The following is a 19,147-nucleotide window of genomic DNA, read 5'->3' as shown; positions in this document are numbered from 1 at the left end:
GTCATGCAGTTGGGATGGCTAGACGCTACTTGTTTCAGCATATGCTGAAACAAGGCCAGATGCTTTCAAGACTGCTGTTAGTTACTACGTGTATTTGCAGTTCTGACATACAGTTTATGTCTCTGCCTTCTACTTAAAAACAAAAGGTAAGAGTTTCATCCACTCTCCTTTCATAGGGGAGGAAAGGTGGGAAGGAAGGGATAAGCTCCCATTTTCACCCTCTAGGAAAACGAGAGCAGCTCACTGTGGCTAGTTTACCACACTATGAAGGACAGATTTCCTCTAGCAGAAAATAAAATTGGGGATGAGTTTCAGGATAAAATAAGGAAAATTCATGTTTATTCAGTCAGATTATGGCTAAGAGAAGAAATGGAAGGGACTCGGAGAATAGTAAAAGGGCATAGATCTGAGTTTCCAACCAGCTCTGTGAGTCTTAACAGGGCCAATCTAGATTACTAGTAAAGTAGTAGATGAATAAACATGCATTTCTCATATTAAAAAGAAAAACTTTTTGGCAGTATTTGTGTTAGAATGGAAAACCTTTTAAGTTCATTTCCAGCCTCAAGATAGTCCCTTAAATTATCTTTTAAAACAAGCATTCACCATCACTTTGTGCCATGTTCTCTTATGTGCTAACAATATAATTCTTGCAGTATTTTAATAGGGTAAAATCATATTAACTTTAAAACTCAACTTGACTCTACTTTGCTTTTAATTTTAGGGTCCTCGGTAACTCTAGATTCTAGAGCTGTATTTTCTTCTGTTAGGAAGTTCTTCCAATCCTACAACACATCGATGATGTGTCTCAAAGTTGTAGGACAAGTTCAAAAAGGCTGTTTAAGAGGAAAAGCAAGGAGGCATAATTCTGGTGGCCGAGGTGCAAAACTAGTAGTTTGACTGGGAGTGAGGTTGGGTGACTCAATCAGTTATTTATTGCTGCATAACAAATCACCCCAAAACTTAGTGGTTAAAAGTAACAATCATTTATTTTGCCCTTAAATCTGCACTTTGGGCAGGGATCAGTGAGATCAGCTCATCTGTGTTCCATGTTATGTCAGGTGGGGCTGCTCCACTGGGCACTGGAGAGTCCCCTTTCAAAGTGGCTCACTGAGATGGCTGGCAGGATGGTGCTGGCTGTCAGCTGAAAGCTCAGCCATGGCCCTCAGTTCCACTCCACAGGCTACTTGAGCTCACTCTTTGGTTTGATGGCTGGGTATCAAGAGTGACCATCCAGAGACAGGAAGGTTTGGGTCAGAAACCAGTAGTGTCACTTCCCTTATATTCTACTGGTCCAGATTCAAGGAGATTTTGGAGTCGTGTTTTAAAACCTCCAGTGAATTTGAGAATGTGGACAAAGTCTGAGTGGACAGGAATAAGAATATACTTACAAACTAGCACTGAGAGTATGAGGAACAATGGATTATGGAGCCAGGGTATGCAGACAAGACTGGAAGAATGATGAAAATGCAAGGCCAAAACTACAGGAAAGGCTGGTTCCAAAGAGGGGCACTTAGCCAGGAGGCTGGGTATGTGGAAGCCAGTGGAGAAGCAGAGGTAAAGGAAAGGCCAGGCAAAGGTTGGGGGAGGGCTTATGGAAGCAGGAGGCCACATGCCAGTAATCTGGTTGAGAGGATGGTCAGAAGTCCTGCAGTTCAAGTGAAACGATTAAAGCAGGTAAGACAATTAGAACCAAGAAGCGAGCACAAGAAAAGGCAGTGCCAGAGAGGAAGGCAGAAACAGGAGTCCAGATCTAAGAAATACATAGATATCAGAAGGAAGCAAGTCAAGGAGGTAGAAGAACAGACAAGACTTCAACACCAAGGCAAGGTGTGGAATGCCTACACTGCATCCACTTGGCTGGGCTGCTGGTACCTCCACTGAGTGTCAACAAGGTGAGTCAGCAATCAGTGAAGTGACCACGTCAATACACAATATGAATCTGGCAGACAAAGACACTAAACACGTGAAACACAGTTATTTCAATTAAGGTTTTATTAAAGTTGTTTCCGAAGATTATATTTCATCCTTAGTCTTCCTTATTAGATTTTGCTTTAGTGTTTAAGAACCTTTCTTCACTTATTAAATCCTTTGCCATGAAAGAGCACCACAAGCTTATATCAGTATCAAACTGAATAATTCCTTTATGGCAGTGAGGAAAATCCACAAAAGATTCATAAAATCCAAGTACTAAAGCACCAAGATCCCCCTTCAAATAAGTCAAAGCTTCCTTACACATATCATCTGCAAGCCAATGATGTCTTTTTACTTTACCATCAAGATGAAAATAATTACGGGCACTGAAACAATTTTCTTATTTCTCTGGTCTAAAAATGTAGATTTCCTTGTTATGGTTAAAACAGACAAACACAAAAAACAGAAGCTAAAAGGAAAATAAGTTCACTGTGATTGATTAGCTTACAATTTTTTTTATAGTCAAGCACCACTTAACCAGTCTTTCCCTTCCCCTAGACTTTAGGCAACTATAAAAACATACGAAAAACAATGTGTATAATAAAAGGCAATAAAAATAAATATTTGAGGGCCTACTGTAATAGGCAATTTGCACATTTCGCTTAATCCTCGCAATATTTTGAGAATTATAACCATTTTACAAACGTGGAAGCAGGCTCAGAAGAGTGAAGTGACTAGGCTGGGAATTATGTTCAAGTTGATGCCTACTAATCATATGCTCTATTATGCTGCGCTGGCTCGTGAAAGCCCTTCAGCATTTTGAGATTCTCACTGTTATAGCTCCATCTTCTAAATTTATACTTTTAAGTCTGCAAAACTACTGAATAATAGAAGAATCTAAAATTATTCTCAGTCTACTTGCTAAAACAGGAGGTTGCAAGGAATATTTAAAAACTTCAAGTAATCAGAACATTCCACACCTAAAATTATGGTTATTCTAATTCACTGGTAATGATAGCTAGTGATCCAAGAACACAAAGGAAATCATAATTGGCTCATTTTCTTGTCCTCACTATTTGTCAATCTCAAAGGAATGAAGGCAAAAAAAGACAAATTCCTATTGTGAAATCTGACTGCTCATTATATTTACAGTATGCACTTAGTGGAATGCCAAGAGGTTCTGGTTTTAAAATCTCACCAACAGTCTTTTGCTTGCATCTTAGAAGCATGTATTTGTTTTTTTTAAGTGTCTAAATCTGGTGGAGGTGGTAGGACTCATTGGGGGATGCTTTGTTGATACATGCTTGTGTAGTATGCTAGAACTACCTATGATGTCTAAGAGGATAACTTTTACCACCCCACAGAATGGGGTCATAGAGTTCTAGTAGAAATGGATTTATTTTATGGGTAAGTAACTTAAACCTAAACCTGGGCAATCTGGACACCTAACAACATTTAATTCTCTGCTGGGGACATATTTGCATGTTTGTTATAGAACTGTTGAATCTTAAATGACTGAAGTTAATATCTAGTTGTTTCTTAAGTTCTCACTAAAATTTAGTTTACTAGTTTTAGAGATTTTTTTTTTCTTTGAGTCTAGTCCTAAAAGGACTATGTTTTCATACTTCAAAAGAAGCTGAAGGGGTGAGATTAGATCATCATGAAGGCTGCTTCTAACATTAAAATAACCATATGATCTCCTTTCTAATGTCCAATTGATATATATATATAGATATATATCTATATCTATATCTCATTCTTTCACTAACTCATTTATTGAATAAATTTTTTACAGAACACTATCTATAAGCAAGACTGAAATAAAAAATATACACATAGGCTCATTAACTCTAGGAGGTCAATACATAAAAGGGGAGCTAGATGTTTACACATGTGACATAAGACAGACAAAAAACTAGGAAATAAAGCTTGTCAATGTAAGAGAGGTAGTGAATTGTGAGTACCCCCCCCAAAAAAAACACCCCAAACCTAGCATAACTAATGAGGAATCATGGGACCCTAACATTTTTTTGTCCTGACCACCTCCCCACGTAATCTAATAAAGGATCATAAGGTAAATCTGACAAAGTGGCAGAGGATTTAAGGGCTGGTGGAAAGAGAAGTTGAGGGTAAATTACCTATATAGACCAATTTAGGTCTTTAGCTGTTGGTGCTGCCTCAATTTCCCTGAAATGATTATATACCTAGGGAGGAGGCTGAAAACAATTTGAAGATAACAAAGAAAGCACAAGGTTTCTCGGCCATACTTGCTTGAAAGGGACCTCGTATCTTGATTTCTTGCCAGTCTCTGCCTTCCAAGTCTTGCCTGGGCCATTAGCCTTGTAAATGGGATTTGAAAAGGGACAGTGAGTGTGAATATGAAGTCTATCTGGCAGGAACTACAAGGACAAAAGATGGCTAAAAGAAAAATAAAATAAAAATGGGAAGTCCTGAAAAATCTACGTGCATAAAAATCAACCGAAATGATTTAAATTCATACAACTATAAAGCTTTATCATTTAAGTACCCAAATGTTAAACCAATCCCTACCATCTCCTTTTTCCACAAATACAAGATTCTATACAATTCCTTTTATAGGGACCATTAGTAAGGAACATTTAGTTGAAAATACATAAACATATACTCATTTCCACCTTTAAAAAAATTTTTGGATTGAAAGTCATCAGAGTACCAATTTAAAAATAATTTTCTTAAACATATTTTGATAAGGCCACAGGAACACTTGTCACATTGTTCAAATGCCCAATGGCAAGACTTCTGATGAGACCAAACAGGTCACATTAAATCAAAAGAGTATCTTAGAAATAAAGCCAATATGACTAAATCCAAAACAGATCACATGAAGTACCTCATGTACAATACGAACCTAGTTTAATAAATAAAGGAATCACAGGTGACTGCACTCCGGGAGAACTTTCAGTTCCTCTGGGCCCATTCATAGTCTTCTCTGAGACTCCACTGCCACTTCCACCTGGGCGAGTCTAATGGTGCGGCCATGAAGCTTGTAGCCATCCTGCCTTACTAATGCCACAGTGCCAGGCTGCACCCCAACACCAGCTGGCACATGACAGATGAGTTCATGCTCATGAGGGTCATATTTGTCACCAATGGGTGTCATCTTCTCCAGGCCATGTTTGGCAAACACGCTTTTCAGCTTTGTTTCTAAAAGTGACAAGCCTCGGAAGATCTTCTCCAGAGTGAGCTTCTGGTCCCCAGGCTCTGTTTCTTCAGAAATACACTCTGTAGTCTTCTCCAAAATGTCTGCCACCTCCACCAAATCCTTACAGAAACTCTGAATTCCTACAGAGAAACCAAATACTCTTATTGTTTGTGAGGAAACCACTCTACTCTTGAGGGTGCAGTTTGGGGAAGGCTCAGAGAGCTGGCTGGTGTACTGGGTACCCCAGGAAATGCAGAAATTGCCACAAAGGATTCAGGGATCATCACCAATGATTACCCCTGAAACCCAACTGACGAGCCAGCATTTCTCTTGGAAGGCATATGACTAGGAAGCATTCTGGGAAATGGGGAAGATGGTTAGAACCCAAGAACTAGGTGAGACTATATACAAAAGGTTCAGAAACCTGTCCTTTAAAAACTTGACATATGCTTCTTGTATCTTTGTTGCTATTCACCTTTAGTACTAAGTTATGTATATTTTGAAAATTCCCGCCTGTCTCATTTGTGGAAAGGCATACATTCTCAATAGGAACAAGACATTAGTATTTCATTGATGGGGGAATAATAAAAGAATAGTTGACAAGACTGTGCTAAGGAGGAGTCAAAGAGTGGTTTATTCTTGAGGATTAGCTAAATAGAACAGGAAAAAAATATACTCCACGGATGAGGTAAGTCTCTTAATGCCTGCTATGAAGTTATATACACTTGCTGGAGACAGGCCACTAAGCTTGTCTAATCTTTTTAGAGTCACATAAACTTTATAAAAGTGAACTCAGTTGTTGAGAAATCTCATTACTCCCAATGCTGCATTCTTCATTCTTCTTACAGAAATGATAAGGAATATCATCATCACAGATACCTATGGTAACACAAAGGCCCTGGTAGGAGCTGGTGAGAGGCGAAGGACTTTGTTGATCTAGCTTTAGTCCAGCGACAGGTTTAAGGCCCTGTGTCAAAGCAGACAGCCAATAAAAGAGATGATGACAGAGGAGAGATGTCCCAGGTATGTACTGCCTGGATGGGAAGGAATGACTGACAGAGAGGCAAAAATTCTACCGTTAACTTCTGGGTAATAGAAATCCATTATAGCTTCTTGAGCAAAACAAGTTGAAGAGGAGTCAAATTGTCTAGTAACATACACAATGAATGTGGGGTGCTGGGGGCATCACAGATGGGTGAGAAGAAAAGATATAAGAAATGGAAGAGAGCTGACTGAAGTAATCTTGGTATAATATGGTCTGGAGTAGGAGAGGAGGCAATGGAGAGGAAAGAGTGAAAGCAGCAGGCCTTTCCAGGGAACTAGACTTGGTGAGTTCCACAAGATACCTCTCCCATCACTATGAGGGATGGTAGCCATATATATTAATGGCTGTTAATGACATCAGCTGAAAAGGTAGAAGAGATTAGCTAAAGGCTTGAAAAGTATACTGATAAAATTTGGAATTCCATCCAAGAGGAAAGAATGTCTGATAAAGATCAATCAGGGACATCAAAGGCTTTCCCTGGCTATACAAAGGAAGACAAATACTCAAATTGAATTTGAAAGCTGTAAGTTGCTGGACTGATTTGTACACTGCCATGGTACAAAAAGTCCTGGCTTCTAGTCAGTAAAGCTGTATGAATCTGGGTAAACAGAAGCCTAGGTTCTCTTGTCTGTACAGTGAGGGGTTCAGTCTCTGATCCTACTCCTATTACTGTCTTACTTCAATAGATGGTTGGTGTCCGCAACATTTCTTAGAGGGAAAAAAAGGATCTCTGTGACCTGTTTAAGAGAAAATGGGTTACTGAGACAAGACTGTCCCTGGAAGGAGGATAGTCATCATGCTACACTGTATGTTAATTAAATGACAATGAAAGCGTTCTTCTTTTTTTCTACTTCCATGCTCACTGAGCAATCTTCAATTTTCTGAGTATTCCTGACCATAAGAAGAAATGACCCAAGCAAATGATTTATGTGGCATGTTTTGCTTGACACATTTTTCTCTATAAATTAACAAATTAGATTACCAAATTCTTTTGAGTTTATTTAATAAGTATTTGTTCCTGAGAACCTTATTAATTCTTGAGGAAACTGACATAAGCCAGTTCCTCATGCATCGAAGCTTGACTTCTGGTAAGCCAACTCACCCTGCTCCCCTCAAGCAGGCAGGAAGTCTTCCCCTTATCACAATTGTTCTATTTGCTACAAAAATTCCCTGTGGTTAGAGGTCAGCAGACCTTTTCTCTAAAAGTCCATATAGTACATATTTTACGTTTTGTGGGACAAGAGGCAAAATCAAGCATCTTATGTAGGTGACTATTTAACAAAAGAGAAAATAAATTTCCACAAATTTTTTCTGATGAAATTCAGAACTGTATTTATGGACTAACAGGTGGCAGGCTTGGCCACTGAGCCCTGATAGCTGGAAATATGAGACTAAAACTTGGATGAAATATCAGGAACACAATTGGGGTCAGTATTTAGCTATTCAGGAATACAATTTGGGGGTTAGTATTTACTCAAAGTCTTGAAACATGATATCTATAGCACTGAACGAAAAGCAGAAGGCTAAGCCAAAGGACTAGGGTTGGACAGGACAGGAATGGAGTGAATCCCCTGTACAGATAGCGGATAAAATCCAGAGAACAGGAAGGAGTGTGATATAAGGGAAAGAATAATACATTAGGGATCAGGAATCAATGGATTCATATCTACACCTGTTGTCAAATAACTTTTCCTAGCTTGCCTATAAGAGGAGACTGGACTAGATAGACTCCAAGGGCCCCTCAAGCACTCCATTCTATGTGTAGTCAAAGTATAATGCTCCATATTAAACTGTGAGTACAGCAAGTAATCACAGATTTGCCCTTTACTCTTGAATCCCTGTTATTCAATTAACATTTTCATGAACAAATTTGGAACAAGAAGTGGTGCATTTAGGAAAAAATTTCTGAACGACTTTGAAATGTACCAAAAAGATTATTCAATGCCATCAGTGAAAAAATAGATTCAATCTAGCACAGCTTTCAGGGTTATCTGATTCCATGTAGTCTGAACCTTTGAGTTATAACTCAGCAAGCTATAGAACACTGAGAGTAATGCAAATGATTTTTGTCTATAGTTGTGAAAACTGTCTGGTGGAGATACAGTTGATCACTGCACTATGGTTATGGACCAGTTTTGCTTATGTGAAGCAAATCTCAGCATTTATGACTGCCTATGTGTCTGCTCTTTGGATTCTCTTCTGAACATCTTAATGATTCACTTGTTCATTAATGAGTTAAACAGAATTGCCTGTATAGGCACTAGAATGTTAACCGTACATGCTTGAAAAATAAAATAACAAAGGTCAGGTGAAAATAAAGGCAAACATTACTTTAGCAAATGGTTCACTTGACAACATTCCCAAAAAGCAGAGCAGAAAGCCTAGGGGGATAGAGGAAGGGTAGGGTATAGATTGGTTAAGGACCCAGATGTGTCTTTTGCTAAGTTCAGTGTGCACAACTGTTAGTAAGTGCCCTTAAACTAAAAGGTATTTTTATTATTAATAAACCTCTCACCAAATATCTTGGCATCTTCTACACATCTCTGGGTTCGCCTTCTTATATTTTCACCATCAGCTATAGCTCTCTGGTATCTCACCTGAGCATCAAAAGCAAAGTCAAAATGATAAGAAAACAAATGCCTATTGGTGGAAAAGAAACTTTTTGCTTACTTTACAAATTTCACCCTTGGTATAGATTTTTATTAAAACAACAACAACAGCAGGAGTTGTGTAGGAATCTTAGATCAGCTACTCCAAATTCCCAGTCATAGCAGGAATCTCTCTTTATAGCGGCCCTGATAGGCTGTCATTTAGGCTGCCAGTTTGAACACAGAACAACTGTTTTCAAGCTCATTATCTTGAGAAAAAGCTTTCTTTTTCACCTTCAGGCAACACTGCCACCCTTCAACTTTCTTTTGTTGAACTGAACTCTAGGATAGCCAAGAGTAAGTTTTAAAAATATGTCATCTATTTGAAGGCAATTATTTAGCCTCTTTAGTCTTTTCTTCTTTCATTCTTATAATCCCTGGTTCCTTTCATTCCTCTCACAAGACACACTTTCCAAACCCCTTACCGTTTTTGGGTGGTCCTGCTTTGGAATTACTCTAATTATTTCTCTTTCTCAAAGTCTGTCAGTCTAGTACTGGCACAGTAAGCCAGAGGTAGTCTGATTGGCAGAATACAATGATAAATGACCTCACTCATTCAACAAATATTAATTGAGTGTGTACTACATGCCAGGCACTGTACCTCCTTTGAAGCTACCAAAATATCAGGTATCTAAGTACTGTGACACACCAGGGAACTGAAAAGAGATGAGTATCCGCAGTCAGTAATGTTTTTGAACTAGTACAGATTATTTTGCCTAGTATATCTAGCAAGAGGGGTAAAGAGCTAATTAGAAGAAACAGTTTAAAAACTGACTTAAAAAACTTTACGTGGATATTTAAATCAGAGAAAAGATGTGAATATAGATAATATAAACAGATAATAGAAAATATGATATATGTTACAGAATATATGAAGAGATAATATAAAATCTACCCACTGTTAAATCCTGGACTTCCTTCTCCAGTTTAACAGCTTTTAGCTTTAAGGCTCGTTCTGCAAGAGAGGGCCCAAGTTCATCAGGAGGGTCCTCAGAATTGCAGTCTTCACCAGCGGTTCTCTGGGTGGCAGTGCTGAAAGGATGCAGCCATCCCCTAAAGTGGGAGGGAGGTGGTGCATTATGAAGAAATGCTGTCACAAACAGCTGAAGTTATAACCAGGTTCAGAGGCTGGAATGTCTCCCAGATTGACTCTCTCTAGACAAAGTGCTTTCAGTCTCAGTAATAATACAAACACTTATAATGTGCTTGCTAAATGCCAGACACAGTTGACAGGGTTTTACTTAAATCATCTTTTCATCTTACAACATGTGAGATAAATACTATCATCATCCCTATTTTATAGATGAGAAAACCAAAGCTCAGAGAGGCTTATGACTTGCTCAAGATTACACAGTTAGTATTGTTGAATCACGATACTGAGCATCAGGCAGTAGAAATAGCTGGAAGTGGGGACACAAAAGTCATCAAGACAAAAAGAAATTATAATACCTAGAACCAGCAGGGCAATATCAGAAGCAAGAATTCAAAACAAAAAGCCGTACAGTTCAGGTTCAATCCCTCATTTTATAGGTGGGGAAAATTAAGCCCAGTAAAGGTACCTTATCGAATTGGAGTGAGGCCTGGAATTCTAAAGCCTTCTTGATCACAAGCTCTAAGTAAAAGCAAGGCTTTTATGGAAGAGAACCTACACTAAGAGAAAATGAGTTGGAAGCTCACCTATATGTAAAATCAAGTCAAACAAAAACTTATAAAACATTTACTATATGTTGTGGACGGTGAACTATACACAGGTGAATGAAACAGATCATATAGATATATATAGTTCAGTTCACATAAAAAGTTTAGAGTAGGGGCTAGTTTGTAGATCTTGGATTGTAGCAGTTCCGACCCCCCTGTTCAAGGAAGTTTCCATTACACCTCCTGGATCATCATAATTTAATATGAAGTAAAACCATCAAGAAATCTGTGAGTGCAAAAGGTCTTTAAAACAAATAGTTTATTTATATAAACTGGTATATATTGAAAAGTGGCCACTGAGGTGAAATTTATGTAAAGGTTTAAAGGGGGTAAAGGAGTTTACTTCAAGAAAGGGAAGAGGGAACCATCAGTATAAGGGTGTGGGCAAGATTACTTTTATCTTCCAGGCCAGTCCTGAATTCAGTTATTATGACACAAGATTACACATTTTTAGTCCGAAAATTGGTCACCACTGATGTGGGACACATCACACAGGGTGAAACAGATCCTTCCTCCTAAACTCCTAACAAATTACATTTATCCAATTGAAAGGAGGTCAAAATATCCTCAGGGCCAGTTGAAAGGGCACACGGCCAGGGCCCAAGCCGTGAGAAAGTGGGAGTTGAGGCACATCCATTCAATTGCTACTGTTTCAGAACTGGAGTCGGGGGAAATTTTATTAGAAGGGAACATTTTCCTTCTGATCACTTCCCTACACCAAAAACTGTCAAAAAGACTAGGAAAAAAAAAAAAAAAAAGCTTGAAACCCGGAATTCAACCTCTCATCCTAGTGCTGGGTCAGGTGTGTTAAAAAGGTAACAGATAGTTATGCAAAATTTCTGGATTTCACCGTAATTTAATTTACTTTTCAGAGATCCAACCTGACCCATCCCCCTACTCAGCAATTTTTATTCTTTCTGATAAATAAACTGTCAACGGGGAATAGTCCCTAAGAGTAAGTAACATTGGTTACTAATTTTAAAGGGCCGATTCTACAGCCCTGACTGGTTTCCGGTCTGGGTTCCACCACTTCACGAGTATTTAAGTTTGGAGACGTTATTCAACTTTTCTAAACCTCAGTTTCCTCAATTAAATGGGAGAATAAAAAGAACTACCCATAGTTCTGCAATCGGCATGATAAATGATCAGTAAAAGTCGCAACCGATGGATAAAAGTAGCAACCGGAACTTCAAACTCCCTAAGGCAGGTGGAAGGGCCGTTTGTAAAGACCAAGTCCAACGGCCTTCTTTTACCGATGGGTAAAGTAAAGCTCAGATACGATCACACAAGGGTGTCGGGAGAGAATCCCAAATTACCCGCAGACACCAAAGCTGTCGAGAAGGGGGTGGGAAGGGTACATCCCCAATTCAATCGACGCTCGGGCTGAAGAACAGTTCCCACCTCCGAGGGCGTGACCTCGGATCTTTCCACCTTCCTCGGCCCGGCAAGGAGACAAGGCTGTAGACCTCAGTTTCCCGCTCTGTAAGATGGGGCCGTGAGCGCCCAGTCGTAGCGGCCGAGAGGTTTGGTAGGTCCTCTCGCCCTCCAGCCTAAAATTGCCCCTCGGGATCGCTTCTCCTGCATCGCCCTCACGTCCCGGATCCCCGGCCTGCCTCGCTTACCTGCCATCTGACGCGCCACTCGAGGCCAGGAGGGGCTGCATCCGCCGCCGGACCGCCCACAGGAACCTGACGGCCATGTTCCCCACCTCGGCTGACTGAGGCTGCGCACGCGCACTTGCCCCAAGTGACGAGATAGGCTCGCTTCAAAAACCACGCTTCCCGGCAGCCTTCGCGGGAAGGCGTTCTCTCTCTGGGCCCCGGATGGGAACGCTGCTTGTCGGGTTGGCCCTGCGCGGTTTCCTACCCGGTCTTCCGACGAAACGCAACCCTTCCGGCCCCCGGCGTATTCGGCGAGTAGGTTGGTTTCCTGTCACAAGGGCGTGCGCTCTGTGCTAAGCGCGGAATTCGCGGCGACCAAAGGGAATAACAGCTGTACCCTCAAGGAGCTTACATGAAGTTATACACAACAAACAATTGCTAACGCCCTATAAAGTCAAAATATGACTGGTGTTTAAAGGTGAGGGGCTTGGTGCTGCGGAAGTCTAGAGTACGATATGGCCGAGTGTGGGGCGTTTTCCCAAAGGAAATAACGTTTGAACTGAAAGCGGAAAAATGAGTAGATGAAAAGAAGAGGCAGCTGATTCAGGTAGAGGGAAACAGCATCTGCAAAGTCAAGAGGGAGCGTATTGCGAGTAAGGCACTGTAGTACTTGAGGAAGCGGAGGAGCAACCCAAGACGGTGGTTAGGCAGGGCCAGAGCACTTGAGGAATTAAAAAAGTCGAAGCCTGACTCTCATCTCCCATCACTCTTCCCTGCTTTTTTTTCTCCAATTCCCCCTTTCCCCCCGACTTACTGTGATTTAAAATGTGTATTTTCTCATTTTCCCCCACTAACGTGTCAATTCCATTAGGGCAGAGATTTTTTTTGTCTGTTCATGCTTAATGAACAGAGTGGAACAGTGCCCTAATATAGTTCAAGGTTTTTTTTGTCTAATGAACTTGAGTCTTACTCTGATTGCAATGGGAACATGTTACGATGCCTTTACGTGTTTAATGGGTCACTGACTGCTGTGAGGAGGAGATTGGGTCTAAGAGGTGGGGAGACAAGCTGTTGGACTGGTGCGTGCACAGAAGGGTTGTTTGTATTCTGTCCTGGGGTCTTCTCACTGGAGAGACCTTTGTAACCACTTTATCTAAAGTCGCTACTGTTTTAGTTATGTCCAGCACTTTTGCTGGGTTTTGTTCGTTTTCTCAACTAGGATATGAGCTTCATGAGAGTTTCTGTGTTGTTCACAGCAGTGATTTCTGACATCGAGTACAGTAGGTGCACATAGTAGATGCTCCAGCATTTGTTGAATGAATTAATGAAGTTGGATGGTGTCAGTGGAGATAGGAAGAAGTGGATGAATTTTAGAGAGATTTAGTATGGAAAACTGACAGGTTGTGAGAACGGACTGGTGATTGGGGTTGAGGGCACTTGGAGTTGCCAGACTAGTCACTGGATAATCCCTAATGTCAAAAAAATTTTTTTTAAGGGATGGGAAGTGTGCCTTCAACATTCTGAATCTTTGCCACAGGATGGCTTACTTGTACGGTAGCTATTTGGGTCATATTTTTTGTCTGCCTGTCTGTGAGTTCCATAAGGACAAAGCTAGAGTCTTCTGCATCCTTATATTCTATCCAGGGCCTAGCTCAAATGTGTTGTAACCAGCAACCTAATGTTTCCTTTTGGCCCTAGGAAAAGAACAGCATGGTTTAAGGAGGGATTATGATCCTCTTTTACATATGAGAAAACTGAGGCTCAGAGAGGTTGGTGAACCTGCTCAAAGACCCCCACTGAGGATCCAGTGATACTAGAAATCTGATAGTCCAAACACTTTGCAGTGTTGGGGAGGATGGAACTTGAAGTCCACTTTAGAACCATGACCCTACACTTTGAAAAAAACAACCAAACCAGAACTGGCATCCATGTTTTAGCCATTTTGTTACCACTTCTCTTAGCTAAGTTACACCAAATGTGCTGCATCCACTTATTCATCTATTTATTAAGTGTTTGTGTGCTTCTGAATACTGCAGTGCAAGAGGACGGGGAGACATGAGTGAAATAGAGCCTTGGAACTAAGAGGAGGGGAGTTCTAGGGTCAGACTTCATGTATTCAGGTGCCGGCTCTCCCACTTCCTAATTGTGGGCTTTAGCAAGTTACCTAACCTCTCTGGGCTTCCATTTCCTGAACTATGAAAACTGGGTTAATAGAACCTATCTCACAGGATTTTAGTAAAGATTAAAGGGATAATACCTAGAAAAGTAATTAGTTAGCACCAGGATCGGCTACATAAAAGGCAAAAGGAAAGTGTGGAGCCCGTTGGAAATTACTAAGAGGGTAACAGCAGAGCAATAAACCAAGCACAGGGCTCTGCTAGGTGTGGAGTTGACTGCACAGGTTGTATGCCTGTGTAGCCAGTCATGGCTAACAGTGTCTGATGCGTGGTGAGTGCTCAATAAATGTTAATTATTAATTTCCTAGGGTACCCCCTCTCAAAGAGCCAAGATCTATTGACGGCAAAAGGCACTTAACCTCAAAATAACTACATAAGAAAGAATGTGACACACACTGCGGACACAGTTGGATTGTTGGGTGCCATTCCAGGACCCACATTTTAAAAAAGAACATTGACAATTCAGATTATGTGAACTCCTTTGTTACTGAAGACACTCAGGTGGAATCTGGATGAAAGCTGTCAGTATAGATTGGTTGCCTTTTAGCTTTTGGTGGTTGTAATAACCACATGAAAGTCATTTCTTCTTCAGTGGAAAGGACACAGGATTTTGAGTCAGACGTTTCTTATCTAGCTAATAAGAAGAACCACTATGGCTGAACATTTCCTATTTCTTGGATGCTGTACAAGATGTTTCCTGTGTATTAACTCATTGAATTCCCCCAGTATTGGGAGGAAAGTATAGTTGTTAACCGGGTTTTCCCCCAGTAGTCTCGGGAGAAGAGTACAATTGTTAACGTGGTTTTCACAGGTAAGGAAAACAATCAGAGAGGTCAGAGTCACAGCTGGTAAGTGGCAGAGGCAGGGCTCAAGCAGCCTTGTCTGGATCCAGGCTCATTAGCCCTAAGTCTTATGTTCTGCCACTGGCAGCCAGGTGCTTTTGGTCAGGTTATTTTACTTGCTTTGGTCTCTAGCTACCTCAGAGGGTGATAAAGTTTGGGTGAGGCTCAAGTATGTAAAGTCTTAGGTAAGAAAAGTGTGTGCAGCCTCTAGCAAAGAGTCCAGAGGTTATTCTGGGATTTCTCTTCTTTCCCCTTGAGCTAACCTCTGAGCTTATACAGTTAAATGGTTTTATCCTTATTGGAGGGAAAGGTGGTAAAGACCTATAAAGTGCCTACAGTGTTGAGAAAGTAGTGAGTGGCGCAGTTAGGAGACTGCCTGGGACTTGAGGTCCTTGCTCCCCTATAAAGATATCAAGTGTCTGTAAAAATTTAGCACCCCTGTGGCAGAAATGACCCACCATCCTCTTGGTTCTCCATGATAGTTTTACTTGATAGCAGGTATGAGAGGGCAGACTGGTGGGCCTCCAAGTGCAAGGTAAGGTTAAAGACAAGGAGTGTCACCTGGATTTATAGCCATAGCTCCCAGAGCCTGAGTGCCATATAAATTAGGTAGGGGACTTGATTGCCAGCAAATGACCCCATCCTACAATGCCTGCAACATCCTGTGGACATTAGAAATCCATGCTTCTGTCACTGAGTAGCACTGTGAGCTTAAAGTATGTCAGCTGCTGAACCTCTCTTTGCCTGCTGAACCCCTCTTTGCCAGATCTCTGATTTGTAAACACTCAAATCAGGGATTCTGGATTCTGCATCATGAGGATTCTATAATCATGAGGAATGATTGTAGAATTTGCGTGATCTCTGTAGTTTTTGTTCACTTCATGCAAGTTAGGGATAATTGTACTGATTTTTCAGCCTGTTTATCTTGCCCAGTGGTTGTCAGTAATGCCCAGTATGAATCCATTCGGCATAAGCAGGATCAGATGATCAGGTCCTGTCTCTTCATACTGTACCACCGATGCCTCAGCACTGCCTTCCTTTTTCCTAAGGACTGGGAATGGGATGCTGAGAATGGGATGGAATGGCTTATTCACATATGCTTTCATTTCTTCTTTAGAAGGGAAAGCAAAGACATTTAACAAAACCTTTACGACTGTGCAGATTTCTGTCTCCCTCCACCCCCATTTCCACCCTCTGTAAAGTTATAAGGATGCCCTCCATTTCCCTCTTCTCTCCTACTTCTTCCCTCCCCATGTCCCCTATAATCATGCAGACAATAAAGGCTGGTCTTTTGGGTGCCCCAGAGAGTGTGGGCTACTTCCAGTCTTCTGATGTCTCCTTGTGAAAAAAGCATTTCTGCCTTGGATGGACAAGGTGTTATCTCCTTTGGATGAAATCCTCATCCTCTTTCTAGGTCTTCTTCATTTCCCATTCCTGAAGTACAGAAAGACAGGAAGTATCAGTTTGTTAAATATTCTAGTGTAACCTGCAGGATAAAAACATACCACTGCACCTAATTATATAAAGATCTCCATGGCCAGATCAGAGAGTCATGGGTCCTAGTCCCACTCTCTTTCTTTGGCCTTGGGTAAGTCATTTCTCCATGCTGGGTCTCATCTCTAAGGGGGTTCAAACACCACAGTTTGTCTTTCTCAGACAAGGAAACGGGGGCCCAGAAGGAGCTGGGGAGTGGGGACTGCGTCAGTGCTTTTCCACAGCACCGTGGTTTGGGTAGGAGGCTGATGGGAGAGAGGCCAAAGCAGCTTGGTAAGGAAGGGTGAGGGCAGGCAACCCACAGGGCTCTGTTCGTTCTCCCAGGGCTGTCTAGGAGTTCACCTGAGATGAATACTGAAGTCAGGGCCAGCAGTGAATGGCTTTTTACCTATTAAAAATCCATGGCATTTCCAGCCAGCCCAGGAGGGGATAGGGTGAACCAGGGCAGAAGATGATGGTTAGAAAATTCTTGGTGGGAGGATTCTCCATTCCCAACCTCTCCCTCTCAGGTCTTCACCACCTTGACTGCAGTTGCTCAGGGCAGTGACCTAGGAGTCATCCTTGATTTCTTTCTTTTCCTCATCCTCCGCATCCTCATCAGCGAATCCTTCTGCTCTGCCTCCAAAGCCAGCTAGTTACTATCACCTCCGCTAAACCTTTCTAATCTCTCATCAAGGTTACTTCTAACTGATCTTTCTTATCCCCTCATCCATTCTCAACATAGTAGTCAGAATGATCTTTTAAAAATGTAATTCATATCTAAGAATTCCTTGGTCAGAATTTGCCAGTGACTTTCCATTATGTTAGAACAAAATCCAAAGTTCTTCCAGTGGCCTACAAGGATCAAGGAGAAGCAAACTATGGCTCATGGGCCAAATCTGGCTCACTACATGTTTCTGTATGACCCACCAGCTATGACTTTTCAGATTTTAAATGTTTTTTTTTAAAAAAATAGTTTTTTATGACACCTGAAATTTATATGAAATTCAAATCTCAATGTCCATGAACAAAGTTTTATTCGGACACAGCCATGTTAATCATTCGTTTACATATTGTCTGTGGCTACTTTCCTGCTATGATGGCAGAGGTGACTTGTGAAAGGGACCATGTGTCCACAAAGCCGCAAATATTTACTGTCTGGCCCTTTCCTTTCCAGAAAAAGTTTGCTGATCTAGATGATCTGGCCTTCGGCTGGTTACTTCTCTAATCTCATGTCCTAATGCTCAGGTATTTGTTTTTCAGGTCTACACTTTCTTATCTGCAATTCTGAAATCCAGAGAGCTCTGAAACCAAAACATTTTTTAAGTGTTTTGGCACAAACTCATTTAGTGGCAAAAACTGACCTGAACTGACATGAGGCTGTTTGTAATCTATTTATTCAATGTGGTGTGAATATTCATGTCTTGCTATAGAATTATCAATGTGTTTGCTTACAGAGTACCTCCTGAGAACTTGGGGTTTTTCATCATATATAGTATATGCACCATATTACCTTTCTAAAATTCAAGAAGTTCTGAAACACAAGTTTCAGAGATAGTACTGTGGACCAGTATCATGGAGTGAGCTATGGACTTGGAAGAGATGGATTTGCATCCCAGCTCTCTCATTGATGCCCTGCATAACCTTGGGCAAGTCCCTTCACTTAGTTTCCTCACCTACGAAATGGGGCCTTTCATGTCTCAAAACATATTGTAGGCTCAGAAACCAAACCTTGTTAGAACTATGTGTTAAGAAAGAATAAGTAGGTTCTGAAGGAGATTTGAAGGTCTTGCCCTCTGAGCAAAGTTCATGAGTTTTACTGCATGGATATATTGGCAGTTCTCTGCCTTTCTCACTAGCTGACTTTTTGGTTCTTGGTGAGGTTCCATAGAAAGGAAGCTTCCAGATCTCTGAATTTTGATTAGCTGATCTATGGCCATACCTTGGCTTTTTGTAGCACTCTTCCTTGGTTGGAGGTTACGATGGATGGGCTCCTCTTCCGCAGCTCAGAAACACAATTGACAGGGAGAGGTTGCTCTGGGGCATTGTTCTGGGGTTTATTTGCAGTTTCCTGTTGATGACAAGAAATAGTTACATAGGTGAGGTCTAGTGCTCGCTACTTACACCCAGCCTGCCCTCAAAAGAATGCAAGTAGAAGGCACTGTGCAAACATGTCAGCATCAGACAGGGTGAGGGCTAAAAGATACTTGAGGGCCTTGGAATAAAGTTAATGACTAAAATTACTAAAATTAAAATTACTGAACCCTCACTATGGACCAGGTTAGCTCATCTAGCCTTTTCAATCCTATAAAGCAGGTACTATTATTATGTTGTCCCATTTTACAGATAAGGAAAATGAGAAGGTCAAATCACTGCTCAAGGCCAGAAGGCTGGTGAGTGAGACAGTTGGGATTCAAATCCCACAGTCCTGTCTCTTAACCTCTCTCCTGTATTCCTTCACATTTTCTACACTGCCTTTACTCATATTTTCCAGGTGATTGCTTAGTACCTTGCTGAATGTAGTTCCTTGAGTGTGACATACTAATGGCTAAGCCTGTAAGGAATTTAGAG

General features: G+C 41.1%; 2 protein-coding genes and 1 long non-coding RNA gene across 9 annotated transcripts in view; 1 reads left to right on the top strand and 2 right to left on the bottom strand.

The window, feature by feature from the left end:
- Nucleotides 1–1,983: 1,983 nt before the first annotated feature.
- GRPEL2 (GrpE like 2, mitochondrial) lies at nt 1,984–12,219 on the bottom strand. The gene is made up of 4 exons (XM_007188683.3): nt 12,106–12,219; nt 9,685–9,838; nt 8,653–8,734; nt 1,984–5,232 (listed from the first exon to the last, which is right to left on the bottom strand). Exons 1-4 carry the CDS (start codon nt 12,180–12,182, stop codon nt 4,868–4,870), a joined length of 678 nt encoding a protein of 225 aa, XP_007188745.2. The 5' UTR covers nt 12,183–12,219; the 3' UTR covers nt 1,984–4,867.
- Nucleotides 12,220–12,389: 170 nt separating this feature from the next.
- LOC103002870 (uncharacterized) overlaps nt 12,390–19,147 on the top strand; it is a 134,064-nt gene continuing 127,306 nt past the window's right edge. For all 3 annotated transcript variants that reach the window (XR_451583.2, XR_009007072.1, XR_009007073.1), the window contains exon 1: nt 12,390–12,562. This is a non-coding gene — a long non-coding RNA (uncharacterized LOC103002870). The remainder of the gene's footprint in view (nt 12,563–19,147) is intronic.
- The window catches only part of AFAP1L1 (actin filament associated protein 1 like 1), a 73,111-nt gene continuing 68,627 nt past the window's right edge, over nt 14,664–19,147 (bottom strand). For all 5 annotated transcript variants that reach the window (XM_057539821.1, XM_057539822.1, XM_057539824.1 and 2 more), the window contains 2 exons: nt 18,519–18,647; nt 14,664–16,537 (listed from right to left, as the gene is read on the bottom strand). In XM_057539821.1, the coding sequence (XP_057395804.1) occupies nt 16,514–16,537; nt 18,519–18,647 (153 nt within the window). In that variant the 3' untranslated portion in view covers nt 14,664–16,513. The remainder of the gene's footprint in view (nt 16,538–18,518; nt 18,648–19,147) is intronic.

This window comes from Balaenoptera acutorostrata, chromosome 2 (assembly GCF_949987535.1).
Source record: "Balaenoptera acutorostrata chromosome 2, mBalAcu1.1, whole genome shotgun sequence".
NCBI lineage: Eukaryota > Metazoa > Chordata > Mammalia > Artiodactyla > Balaenopteridae > Balaenoptera > Balaenoptera acutorostrata.
Note: the sequence above shows the minus strand (reverse complement) of the source record. Positions and strands in the feature narration are given on the sequence as shown.

Bases quoted from the DNA above. Each gene is read 5' to 3' on its own strand.
- GRPEL2 (XM_007188683.3), bottom strand. From the start codon at position 12,182: ATGGCCGTCAGGTTCCTGTGGGCGGTCCGGCGGCGGATGCAGCCCCTC. The intron at 9,839-12,105 runs GTAAGCGAGGCA...CTCCCACTTTAG, and splicing joins AGTGGCGCGTCAGATGGCAG to GGGATGGCTGCATCCTTTCA. The intron at 5,233-8,652 runs GTGAGAGGTTTA...GTTTCTCTGTAG, and splicing joins AGAAGATGCCAAGATATTTG to GAATTCAGAGTTTCTGTAAG.